The 13,781-nt window shown below is 42.4% G+C and overlaps 1 protein-coding gene across 1 annotated transcript; it reads right to left on the bottom strand.

Annotated features, from left to right (window-relative positions):
• Positions 1 to 913: 913 nt before the first annotated feature.
• On the bottom strand, positions 914 to 13,656 carry LOC308113717 (NUAK family SNF1-like kinase 1). Its single transcript, XM_080470161.1, has 7 exons — positions 13,230 to 13,656; positions 7,512 to 7,632; positions 6,297 to 6,448; positions 4,998 to 5,063; positions 2,809 to 2,928; positions 2,386 to 2,518; positions 914 to 2,231 (listed from the first exon to the last, which is right to left on the bottom strand). Exons 1-7 carry the CDS (start codon positions 13,464 to 13,466, stop codon positions 1,039 to 1,041), a joined length of 2,022 nt encoding a protein of 673 aa, XP_080326287.1. The 5' UTR covers positions 13,467 to 13,656; the 3' UTR covers positions 914 to 1,038.
• Positions 13,657 to 13,781: the final 125 nt, after the last annotated feature.

The following is a 13,781-nucleotide window of genomic DNA, read 5'->3' as shown; positions in this document are numbered from 1 at the left end:
TTTATATAAAGGTGGAAAATAAACATTTTGGAAACCGTTTGAGACCCACTGTAATAGAGTCGTACACAACGGTGTCAATGCTTTCAAATTCAATGAAATCAATTCATATATATTCCAACATAGTCATAGAAAGATTTAGATGATTAAAGGAGGAATTTAGTGTTTGTTTTTCGAAAACTAAAGTGTGTTAGTATTTAAGACTTGCAACACCCTCGTATGTGCTTAATATTCACTCGCGTTCAGATTTACTATTCTTCATATAAGGCTTGAAACTTTATGGAAATTGTTCCATGTTAATCCCATTTTCGTAATGTATAAAGTAATGTGTAAAGTTATAAAGAAGCAAATGCAATATGTTTACAAGTTTGTTATGTTACTGCAATTGAGTTGATAACAAGATAACATGGAAATATTGGACTCTTGTGTCTCTGATGTATAAATTAGATCAAATATATTATTGTTCTTCGTTACATTATCGGGATCATGTAAAATATTGCATTATTTATTCAATAAGCTGGTTTCAGTGTGCTCTCACTTTCAGTCAAATGTCAGGCGATACATTACAAAGGGAAATTCAAAATGCACTTTAAGGTTTCTATCCTCAAAATAACCCAACATTTTGATAATGGAAAAACAGCACGTCCTTCTTGACATGTCTTTCATACCTTGCCAAAGATGATAGCGTGCAAAAACAGATCACACAGAAATACATCTGAACAGAGGATCAGTTGAGTAGATGAGGTTAAAGTGAGTCTTTCCTTTCATCAGTACAAACTAGAAGATGCGGGATAACCATCAGGTGTCACTTATCGACTTATTATAGACAATACAGTTGAACTGTTAACTGATCTATTTCACTTTTATGAAGAGTGTTTTACATGGACAGACTCGGGATGCAACCTATCCATAGTTTAAGTCTTTTCAAAATGGCAATATATATTATACAGTATATATATATATAATATAATATAATTCAAAGGCACTAAATATCATGGAATAGTGAACTAAATATCAGCAACATTGTAATTTTGTTTATTTTTATGTTTGCATCTCTTTCTGTCCTTGTTTGTCTTCACCGTCTGCCACGGCTCTCAGTTGCTCCAGGTCCTCCTCAGAGCTGCAGGCACTGTGCTGCATCCCACGAGAGAAAATCCGTCGACGTGACTGAGTGCTGAGATCCAGCAGGTCGAAGGAATCCGATGAGAAGAGGCTGTCCTCACTCACGACACTCGACGGGCGGCTCCGACGGCCCTCTACATCCCCTGTGGTCCTGAGGAGCTGCTGCAGAGCTTCGGGGAATATCACCGGGGCTGAAGGGGGAGATGAGTAGATGCTGTCGGGAAGGTCCAGACTGCGTGAGAACTTGCCGTTGCGTTTAAGGATACCCTTTCGTCTTCTCACAGCCTCTGTGCGCATGGTGGGACTGTCCTCCACTGCTGGAATACGTGTGCACTCTTTACGTGAGAACATTTCACCTTCAACACTTTTTTCGACTCCAAATCCGGAGCCTTTCCGTTCTGAGGACGAGCCATAGCCGGACTCCCCGTATAAGTTTTTCAGTATACCCTTTTTGGGCATTTTGGATGAAGGCTGATTAAATGTAGAGGGAGGTGGAAGGCTGCTGGACAACACGTCCGCATGATTGTGAGCGAGTGCATGTGTTCGATAAGTCTGGGAACCAGTGTTACACGGCTGGGAGGGACAGTTCTCCTTCGGAGGGCTGTGAAATACTGAATCTAAACTCCTCTGGTGTTTTAGGATACCTTTGGGTTTCTTTCTCTCGGTGGTGGCGGTGGAGGAAGTTGCAGCGGAAGAGGCCAGCGTTGCACAAACACCACCACCACAGGCACCCAGTGCAGCCTGAGGAATTACATTCTCCTTGCGTGACTTCCTGAGGCTTAAAATTCCTCCACGTGGTCTCCCTCCTCCGCAGTCACTCTTCAGAGGCAAAGTGAAGTAAAATGAGTTTGGACTGAGTTGAGGTGAGCAGGAGGTGTCCGAGGATGGGCAGCCCGGGTCAACAGTAAGGTTGCCTGTTGCAGCGACACGGTTCTGCCAATCAATGTAGCGTGCCAGCAGAGGGGAGGGGCACTCTTGGAGCGGGGATGAAGTGCAGTCACACACACTCTCTTCATAACCCCAGTTCACCCACCAGTGGTTAGCCACGTCCTCTATGGTTGCCCTCTCATCAGCACGCACTGTCAGGAGCCAGTCAATGAGGGCGCAGGCGTCTGGAAAGAACAGCATCAAGAGTTTACCCACAGCGGTCAACCTCATGCAAAGCAAAACAGCACATGAGTAACTCGCCAACGCAATCACATATAAGAGCTGTGAAAAGAACTAAAAACTATTTCAGATGGCGATGTGCACACTGCAGAGGGTTACCTGAGGGAGGATCTGGCCTGCGATATCGACCTTGGCTGATCTGATCCGTGAGCTTTTTGTGACTGGCCCCATCAAATGGCATGCTGCTGTACACCAGGGCGTAGAGCAAAACCCCCAGAGCCCAGCAGTCCACCTGTCACACAAACACAATGAATCCTGCCTCTTCTTTTTGGAAATGCAGAGTTCCACAAAAGCAGGTTTTAGACTGTCCTGTGACTCAAATGCTACTGATTTTTAATACTTTAAAGCAACACAGAATGAAATAAAACTACTTCAAAGTCAATGTTCCAGTACTAATACTATGTTACAGAGAAAAGTAAAACAATATTACATAGTGATTACAATAACTTGCGATATTTGTGAAAATGCAACCAAAACCTAGAATGTTTAGAAACAGTTTCCCAGGACAGTGTGTTGACCCACCTCAGGCCCCTGGTACGGCAGTCCTTTCACTATCTCTGGGGCAGCATACAGTGGACTTCCACAGTAGGTCTGCAGCACAGAGCCCTTCTGGAAATTATTCGACAGGCCAAAATCAGCAAGCTGCAAAGAGAGAAAGAAGGAAAAAGCATTAACTCAATTTGGTTATGACTGCATTTATTCCCTCTTCATCTTACTATTGCCACACCAACACATATTCCAAAGAGACATTAGTGTAGCTGCTGAACCTTTTCAGCTAATAGATCACAGCACTCAGGCTTCAGTGTGATACGAAGACCACACCGTGAAAGGGAAAATGCACACATGTAAAGTTTACAGTCTGTGTTGTACGGTTGCTTAAAGTGAGCAAAATAAGCTCATACTACCATTCAAAATAAAATTAAAATCACACCCACCAAGCACAACCAAGTATTCTGTCTGCTATTGACCAACATACATGACATAATGGGCTGATCAGTGAACACACACAACCCTTTATAATTCTCATTTACTCATTCGCCTCAACATTCACACTCGTCCTCATGCGATCCAGATTCCCTCTCTGTGAGTGTGCACTGCGGACTTTCAGTTATGCAGCAAAAACACAATAACTTCAAAGTATTCCTTTGGAAGGAGCCAAAAATAGGTGTGCTGAGAGTTCGCCAGTATCAGTGTGAGGGAGGGAAGAGAAGAGGGCCAAAAACATCAGGCTGCTTACACTCACGTAACGGAACAATCACTCACTCGAGGCTGCGAGAGCCATACACAGACATACTGTGTCTCCTCTCTATCTGGAGAGATTATTAACACGCACACGGGCCCACTATCACACCCCGTGGTGTCGAAACTATTCAACATGACAGCTTTATTTCCATGGAACAGCAGTCCAGAGAAAAACACACGGAGAAAAACATCGTGTATAAAAGCCATCCCGCTACTATTTATAAATGCAGCGCCTGTAATGTAACTGAATAAAGTTTGAGTGTGTACCTGTGTTTTTGTGTGTGCGACACGCAGTGTAAGTTGCCTTTAAACACCACAAATGCATATTTGTGAGGTTCCTGTAGTGGACCCAGTGGCAAAGACATTCATTGTGTTGAGTGAGTGCTTGTATAACACACACACACTGTCCTGTAAACATACATTCAGACATGCACGTGTCCGCGAACCACATGAGGTTGGTGTGAGAAGCAACAGTCTGCAGAGACTGCAGTCATTTGAAGGCTGCAGGGGCTCGATTTCTCTGCAGTTTGCCGTGGTTTCATTTAACGAGACGCAAGATTTTGTTGAGGTGTGAAAGATCATGTCATCATCAATAAAAATATCAAAAGATGACTAGTGAAATGTTTAATTTCAATATTTGTATTTCAATACGTGATATCCTGATGCACTGGTTGATTGTTTGTACTTTCTACTTTAAGAGTATGAATTAAACTTCTTCAGTCATTCACCACAAAGTCGGTTATACGAGTGGCAACAGTGTCTATTAAATGCAGAATTATGTAATGATTGTATTTTTAAAAATACTTTCACAGCTCTTAAAAACAAACCACCGACTGAGCAGCCTTGTGACGTTAGATTTAAATAATAATGTCTTACCTAATATCTCCTGCTGTTTTTGTTTCCTGCAAATGTGACACGAAGCAGTGTTTGTGCAGGCATTACACGGACATGCATTACACAGAGCCTCGGTCATTTCCTGCGACAGATCCGGTGTAAGCATAGTGTGGTGAACTTGTGGTGATTAGATCGGCATTGAATGAGAAGCTGCTGAGAGGTTGGCGTGTTGTCGTTTCTTTTGACGGACAGACAAAACATACATTCGTTTAAGACTTTGGACTGGCACGAATGCCAAGACTGCCGCTGGATTCTCTACATTCCTCTTTGCCCAGGCATCGCCCCCATATAAGGAAAGGAAACATCCAAATAAGGCAGAAAAATCCCCCGGGTTCCTTTATAAGACCTTCCACCGTGGTTGTTCAGGCTCAGCATGGGTGAACAACACATTAAAGTTACTGTGTGCAGTAAGTGATCCAATATTTGTTTGCCTTTTTTACAGCAGTCTCAGCTAATGTGTAATAAACTGTGTATTCTGATCATCAAAACCACCATTTGTTCTCTCTCAGCTTGCATGTTTTACATTTTTGAATGTGACCAGAAGTGTCAGTTTGTGTGCTTTTGATTGATCCCACCTTTACATTCAAATCTTGGTCTAAAAGGATGTTCTCCAGCTTGAGGTCCCGATGAACGACAGCGTTCTGCAGAGGAGCAGAGACACACATGAAGTGGTACACTCGGGGAGTCAAAAGAAAAATGACATGCAAAAGAGGACATTAATGTTAGGGCGATTCAGTTTGAGCCACTTATAAATGAAAAGCACGTTTGTTTAAACTTCAAACCCTGTGAGAGGAGGAAGTCTTCAGCAGAAAGAAGTGCTGCACTGAAGATAAGTAGGAAGTAACTGAAGAGACAAAGCTGCAATAGATGTGTGGCCACCCAGGAGGTAGTGTGACGAGAAACCTTAAACATTGCTGTCTGTTTCTCTTAAAGAGCCTCCCTTCTTTCAGTAATTACTTCCTCTTGAGAGTTCTTTTGTGCAGGAAATGACCCGTGACCTTGGACGGTGTTTTGTGCACAGCATTCAAGCAAAGGGAGAAAGCAAACATAAAAGAAACCCACGATTAATCAGGCAACTATCCGAGCTGCATTTGAAATTGGTATGAACTCAGTTTGAAGGGGCTCATTCTTCTCCCGAAGCCTTGCTTAATCTCTCCATGTGGCCTGCATACCTCTGAGGCACGTTCAATAATTTATTCACGCTGGAACATTTGTGTCTATTTTGGGACTATATTTGAGGGCATGAGGAGCATAAAACCCACCTCGCTGCACTTCACCAAGCTCAGGGAGCAAAATCTTAATCTCTGAAGTTCATGTGATGGATTCCTTAAGAACTCAAACTGCCAAAAAAAAGACTAATAGAAACACAAAATCTGCGCGTCATTTCCAGCTCAGCTGACTGTCAGGCACGGATACTCAGGTCTCCTGTAATGCACTTCTCTATTGACAGGATTTATGTGTTTCCTTGATAATTCCTACTTTGTGGCACAGCTGTTGATTCTATGTACACAACAATAAAAACAAAAGAAACAAAGAAGATTTAGTTTCCTTTGTTGAGGCTTACGCTAATGGGGAAGGAAAAAGGAGAGTTTCTTTCAGGCAGCACACTTGTTAAATGTGTTAGTGTGTGACCGGAGAGAGCAATCAAGGCCTAATGCGTGCTTAGCCCAGAGAGATCGGAGAACTCAAAGTCAAGTTTTTCTGCAGTATTAGGATTAGGATTTGGTGGATTTAGCAGTACAGTATTTGCTTATGCCCGATGAATACTGCAGCATGCAATTCAGCACGTGTCTGCAGGCGTTCCACTAATTTGGGCTGAATTCCTGTGGAGCCTGAGCTGAGCGTGTGTGTTTACTGTGTGCACATGTGCAAACCTTGTGGCAGTAGTGGACAGCAGATGTGATTTGTCTGAAGATGCCTCTGGCTTCTATTTCTGGCAGTCGCCTCCTCTCCTGAATGTAATCATACAGCTCTCCTCTGCTGGCGTACTCCATCACTATCACGATCTTATCCCGACTCTCGAACACTGTCGACAGAGGACACACGCATTGGTCAAGGCAAGGCATGATGCATTTTTATATCAGTGTGAATTATGTAAACTGACTTTCCTTTGGGAAACACATTTTTCCTGAGACCAGTTAAACACGGTAAGCAATGTCACACTCTAATGGGATATATTTAGGATCCGCGAGCGACTGACCAAACGACATCAAGGGAAAAGGGAGCAGTGGTGGTCGTGTGTGAATCACTGCATCCAAATTAACTTGCTTTATGTTCTTCAGTGACTTAATATCAAAAATAAAACTCCAAAAATAGATTTTATATAAGTGGGTATCAATGTATTTTTACCAACATTGCACATTTTACTCCATTAGAAGTCTCCATTCACCTTACATCTGTCACATTCAGCTATTCACTCACACCAATAATGCCTGCCATGCAGCTGTTCAGTGTCATGCTCAAGGGCACTTTGACACATGGACCAGGCAAGATGAGGGTTTAAACTAACAATCACAAGATCGGAAGGCGATCGCTCTACCGAATGAACCACAGCCTAACAAATAAGAGGCATTGTGCTTTAGCTGCTCTCATGCAGCAGCCGATCATGAGACCTTTTTAATTTGGTTTTAGCTGTTCCTCAAGAAACTCTCAGCAGAGACCCACAACGAGGACTCACTAATATGGAGAATCAACCCAGCAACATCTTGTTTACTGGTTTACATTTCTAACCTTGTGGCCACAACTGTTCCTCGGCTGTAATTTGGCCACTGTCTTTTACTAAAGTAAAGATTTACTAAAGATTCAATATTCCCTCGATATTGTTTAAAGTCAGGAATCTTGTTTCACAAACAAAGAATATTTTTTCAAACTCAGCTACCTTTTCCAACTTACTGACCTGAGGGCTTTAATGGGTATTTTAGTGCTTTAGCTGTAAATGACCTAAAATATAATAAGTTGGCCGTAATCCTTGAACGGACTAAACATATCACTATTTCCAAAACTGTGGATCTGGACTTTATTCGTTTTTGGCGAGCGGGGCTGTTTCAAATCTGAAGAAATTAATCCTGGTTGCATGTTTGAAGTTGTACCTTCATGGAAGCGTATGATGTTGGAGTGCCTGAGCGAAGATGTGATCTCGATCTCTCTCTGAATGTGAATTCTCTCCAGGTCGTCGGTGATGCGCTCCTTGCGGATCGACTTTATTGCCACCTGAGAAGGAAGACACATGGACATAATAATATTAATCCACTGAGAATGTATGGAAGGGTAACGAATTTCACAAATTAGCTTATGTCCTAGTGCTCCTTTATAAAATGTTTGTTTTCCATTCTCACATAAAATATTGGACCTAGAAGCCAACCAGCTAACCTGCTGTCGGTTTTACCTCCCTAAAAATAACTGGGTGAATTCAGTAAAACACATAAATACAAGCGAATATCAACTTATGAATTGCATTTCCATTAAAACAAAGAAATGGATACACACAGGGTTCATTGGTGCAATCAGTCAACCACAAACATAAATATAGTTTCTGGGTATTAGAGTTGATTATGAGGATTTTTACAGGCTGGATGCTGAAAGAAGGTCTGACCGTACCCCAAAGTAACCCTCAACATGTGAATATACACATGGACCTCAATGTAAACAACCCAGAACGCAAACCCATCAACCACTTTGGAGTCACCAGGATGTCAACTTGAGGAGACAACACAAAAACAGACACACAAACAGGCATCGTAATGGTCCTTCCAAATTATTTGAGAATTAAAAAAATATGACGATGAAGAGTACATCATCATTTGTCATTAAAGCCACAGAATTGATTTCTGAAATAACAGAAGACACAACAAAGAGAAGTTTCTGATGTAGATTAGAAAGCAGAGCTTTCAGCCATCAGGTTCCTCTTATGTGTGATCAGCTCCCAGTGTAAGTAACACGATCTATACTTTTAAGGTCAGGCGGAAAATGTTTCTATTTAATGAAGCGTACAGTTAGGGCTGGTTCAGGACCCCCTGGACCATTTTCTCGTGAAGCTGCCACGGGTTTATACTTCTGGAAGACATCTTAATGAACAGAGCTTCACTCCCTATCCATATGTTCTTTTCCTTGTCTCCTCCTGTCTTGTTCTTTTCCCTCCTACCATCCTGTAACCACAGTGAGTGTAATAGGAATCCTCCACCTCCGAGACTGAATCAGCTGGAGGTTTCTTCCAAGGAAGTTTTTCTTCTTTATTGTCGTTGAGGCTTGTTCATGTGAAAATGTTAGGATTTCTCTTTATTGGTATTAGATAACTATTTTTGTTTAAATCCCATTGAATCGCATCATCACTGTGGTGCAGTGATGTCAGCAACCACAGAGTTCTTGTGAGTGAGTGAGCCTTTACCCTCGGGGTCACAACTCCAGCATTCTCAGCTGCCGGAAAAACGTCCACGAGAAAGTGAAAGATACAATTCGCACGCTTCATCAACCACAATGGATACACAGCACAAATCAAACACTTTCCTGGGACAGAGCTGACCCTCTATTAGTTACATAGATCAATCTGGTGAAGGCTTTTCTTTCTGTTTTGGGTTTGTGTCTTTTGTATTGCTTTTCTCCTCTTATCAGATACTGCAGGCTGATGTGGCGCCTACTTGAGGCCAGTTTTTGCTACAAGTCCAGTGTTAAAGAGTTATTAAAAAGCAGACTTGCATATTTGTGAATATCACTGACTCAAATACGTGATAAAATGTGTGGAAGGGGAAAAAAACTGAATATAGTACAATCTGCAGTGAGCAGAAAAGCTAGTGTAGGATGTATTAATTATGAATGTAAGTATGTAAATTCAGTAAAAAGGTTTCATTACACCCTGAATAACCCTTGATTTACTGCCTCCAAGACTCCAAGCATGCTTGCCTGATCAGCAGCACACAGAGAATAAAGACACACTCTGGGCATTGTTCCCTTCCTCAGGGCAACTGGGACATTTGTTTCAAGAGGCACGTGTGAGTGGAGGAAGTTTGGCTATGAGCGCATTTGCATGATCTCACCCTTGTGAATGCAAATATGCAATAAATACGTCATGGGTTAGCATAACCCCTGAAAGTATCCTTCTCACAAACAATGTGTTATTGTTCATCGGAATAATGTCCTGCATGTGAAATAGCCTGAAAGCTTGATCCTTGTAGGAAACAGAAGTGGCTGTGCGGTGTGAGTCATGACAAAGTAATGAGATACTGGTTTAAATGATGTGCGAACCAGAGAAATGTACATCTAGCGTATAGTGTAACGCTATATCCAGATGTACTATACCTGTAGAGTAATCTACAAAGACGTCACTGTAATACTGAGTACGAATAACACAAAGTGCAGCGCTTCATTGCTGGAGCTTCAGGGCCCAGGGCATGTTCTGACTGCATCGTTCCTCAGCACAAACCTTGAGCCCACTAACTGCATGTGCAAGAGATTTGAGGCGGCATTATAAATGCTCCTGGACCTCACCATTCAGCGAAACAATCTCAAACTGTCCATTTCTATCAACAAGAACTACACTGGTGTCGTCTGTTCTTGTATGTGGCAAACAGGTCAAGGCGAATGGCAACTCTAACATTTGTCCATCTGTAAGAGTCTGTGTTTGACACTGACAGTATGTGCTGGCCTTGTGATGGACTGGCACAGTGACCTGCCCAGTGTTTTATCCACCCATCTTGTCCACCCAGTGTATCCCAGCTGGCCTTGATGTCACTGTCACTGAGGGCAAACACCCAGGAGAAAACCAAACTAAGGATGTTCTCACAGGAGTCTTGACCACTGCACGTCAATGAAGCACTAAAAAAGATGGTAAATCCATACAAAGTCATAAAAAAAAAAGAAAAAAGTTAGGTATATGTGAGTCTTGTGTCTATAGTCTCGTATGTTGTGTATTTGTCTGTTTCTTCATCATTTATTGTTGACATTGCTGGTCGAAATGTCAGTGAAGTTCAAACTGAAAGCATGGTTCAAATCCCACCACTGTGGTTCCCAAATCCCCAACTGCTCAGGCTGTGCCAGGAAGTACATCCAATGTCCAAACCCTGGAAGGCTGAAGCTGGCCACACGCCCTCTCTTTACTGTATTCATGTTTGTAATAAATTCAAAGAATCACACTTGGCTTCTCTGTTAAAATTGATTCAGACTTTAAGGACTGTTCTGTATGAAATTGCACATCTTCAGAGTTAAAGATTTCAATCTAACCATATTCCGTTCAAAGGCGAAACTATATACAGTATATAAAATGCAACGTGAATATAAAATGTATTCACATCACTTTGCCCTCATTTAAAGCAAATCTCATAGATGGTGAGATTATTTAACAGGTAAGGCATAATCCAGGATGTAGATATCCTCATCCAATACATGGTCTATTTAACCTCATGAAGCCTCATAGTCATAAACACATTGCATAGCCAGAGACGTTTAAGGTGTCAGACCTCCCTTTCTGTGATAAATGAGTTTCATGATAGGCCATTACAATCAGATATGAGGGTTTTGATTTCTGACCTTTCCGACCACACAGCTTGTGAACCATTTCTTTTTCTTGTGCTGCACTTCAGTGAGAGTTGCCGGTCCTTTTTCTTTTTAAAATCTTGGTACAGAGCCAGGCTCGTACTTTCCCCCTCTGGCTGCTGTTTCCAGATTTATAAACAGACAGATATGAGAAGAGGATCAATCTTCATAGTAAATGTAGGAAAAAAAAAAAGAGAAGCGACTCCCTCTCAGTGCAGACGGATGACACATCTGTGTGGGCTGTTGTTCAGGTCTGACAAAGGAAACACAAAACTTTTTTACATCTTCTAGTTGAAAGTAGTTTTGTCTTGAAGAAGCACAAGTTAAAAGCTATATATTTCTAATGAAACCATGAACAAAAATATCATAATATCCACACACCAAACGAAGTGACGTTGATTCAATCATCATGTTTGGAAAATTGTGAAAATCCCACAAAATGTAGGTCACGCTTTAGTAAACCCATGTAACTCTGACCTGATATTCAGTTTTGCTTCTTTTCATCTCTTTCTGTGCAGTCATTACAATCAACCCCAAAAGCAACGTAGAAATCTTATTAAAACGACATAAAGTCAGTTTTCATACTCGGACAAAAATCCAAAATTAGAAAACACAAACGAAAGGGATGCAAATCTACTCTTGATGCCTCCTTTTCTTTCCTTTTGTATTTCTAAAACTGTCTCCTCCTCTGAATCCTCCCCACACTCACACAACGACTCCCTGGTCTTGTTTCCAAAAATAATGTCCGTTTTGTTTCAAGGAATCCTTGGTATGTGCTGGCTAATGGCTCAAGGAATCCAGCTTTTTCCCCGTTGTTCTACCGAACCCACTCACCCCACATGCACACACACACACACACACACACACACACACACACACACACACACACACACACACACACACACACACACACACACACACACACACACACACACACACACACACACACACACACACACACACACACACACACACACACACACACACACACACACACACACACACAAACACGAAGCATAGCAACTGTCTTCTCTCTGGATACTCTCCCATCAATCTCTTATCATCACTGTCTCTGCTTTTCTTTCTCACAGGATTTGAGGTGGAATTGTGAGAAGTCTTACTTACACAGTCTGACTGTAAAAATGAAAACAGATTATCCAGATTACCCCGTGTACGTTTACTAAAAAAACAGAAGTGGAATTTGAGGTTGATGAGGCCCGTGTCTCTTTGTGGTCAGATCTCACCAGAGTGAGGGATTAATGCCCGACTGCAGACATAAACCCACGATTATTCCAACTAATCTGGCACCACATTCTGTTTTTAACCTAGATATACCCAACGTTTAATGAAAACATATTATACTATTATGTCTGTGTGTGTGCATTAGTTGTGTTTCACTAAGCTTGTGGTAAAAGGGGTCAGACTCCTATCGGAGGACACTATTGTAGTAATTTTATCCCCTTGTTCAAGTGCCGAGTGACTCAGACAAAAGGCATCTCAGCCTGGCAGCACAGGAAGCAAGAACAGTGCTCAGCAGCATCAGCCACTGAGCTCAGTCCATCCACACATTCCCCCCGACACACAGGAGACATACCACCCAGGATGTAAACTCCACCTCTGAAATGACTGAAAACACCAGAAGTAATAAAGCAAATACAGTTTCTGAGTGTCAATTACTTTGGGGACTTCAGCCATGTGCAAGAGACATATGTAATATTTAGAAGAAACACAACTGCACTAAGGCAAGGTGAAAATGTGAAACTGCCTTTAACAGACATCCACTGAGAAATATTTCTGAATGAAGGAAAATGTGTGATTTTGGTCTGCATTATTAATAATAATAGTATTGCAACACCAGGTTTACATGTATTTACATTTAGATTTGCACAGCTGGTGTACTCCCTTCTGCACTACTTTGTAAATACTCCCATTTGCTCCTCCCAGACTTTGTTGTACATATCTTAATATTTTAATATTTATATTTTACCTCTGCTGTATTGTATCTTCTACATTGTGTGGGGGTTTTTTTACATAAAAAAAAAGTGTTTTAACATTGCTACAGAGTGACAATAAAGGACTATCCTATTCTATTTTATTCTATTCTATTCTACAAATGAAAGAAAAAGGACACTTCACAACACTTTTGGCAAACATCTTGGCACACAAAGACACATGGCGGCTGCAGAGGATATTTAAGAGAATGACATATCACATCTTCTGTAAGAAGTTGTGCATGGGTCATCTTGGGATGGACTGTCACAGTGTGGCAATGAAGCACTGACCGTCTTGAGAGTCGCTCTCTCCACAGCTTTCTTCACTTTTCCGTAGGTGCCTTTCCCCAGAGTCTCCATCACCTCGTAGCGGTGCTTCAAGTTGTGCTTGTGCTGGTGTTTCTTCACCTCCATCGGTTGGCGGTGGTCCATCCTCGGGGAGGACCCACCGCCCTGCAGACAGCCGGGTTCGGATCGGTCCCCGGTGTTCATTGCGCTTCTGCTGTCCGTCGCCTCGCGTCTGCCCATCGTCCGTACCCCCGCGCACTGCGCGCACCTGTCAGCGGCCCCGTTCACCGCGGCTGGACCGGAGACACACGGAACAGTTCGCCTGAGAGCGGATCGCCCATAAATGAGGCGAGATCACAGCGTGTGACCGGACAGGATCTGTCCCATCCTCCAGCGCCCGTTACGCCCCAGTCTCTGTCTCCCTCACAGCAACAAGATTGATGGGAAGTGAACCACATGTGAGAGATGGGTGGAGCCAACCCGGACACTTAGCACTCATTTGGGATCATTATTTCTTTTTTTCATACCGGCTCATGGGGCTTCAAGACCGACTGA

The sequence above is a fragment of the Lipophrys pholis genome (genome assembly GCF_963383615.2).
Source record: "Lipophrys pholis genome assembly, chromosome: 8".
NCBI classification, from domain to species: domain Eukaryota; kingdom Metazoa; phylum Chordata; class Actinopteri; order Blenniiformes; family Blenniidae; genus Lipophrys; species Lipophrys pholis.
This window is presented reverse-complemented; position numbering and strand designations above follow the sequence as displayed.

What these genes read in the sequence shown, in the direction of transcription:
- LOC308113717 (XM_080470161.1), bottom strand. Translation starts at nt 13,466, where the DNA reads ATGGGCAGACGCGAGGCGACGGACAGCAGAAGCGCAATGAACACCGGG. An exon ending in ACCAAGATTTGAATGTAAAG is followed by an intron (nt 2,929 to 4,997) that starts GTGGGATCAATC and finishes CTCTCTTTGCAG; the next exon opens with CTTGCTGATTTTGGCCTGTC. An exon ending in CAGGCCAGATCCTCCCTCAG is followed by an intron (nt 2,232 to 2,385) that starts GTAACCCTCTGC and finishes TGTTCTTTCCAG; the next exon opens with ACGCCTGCGCCCTCATTGAC.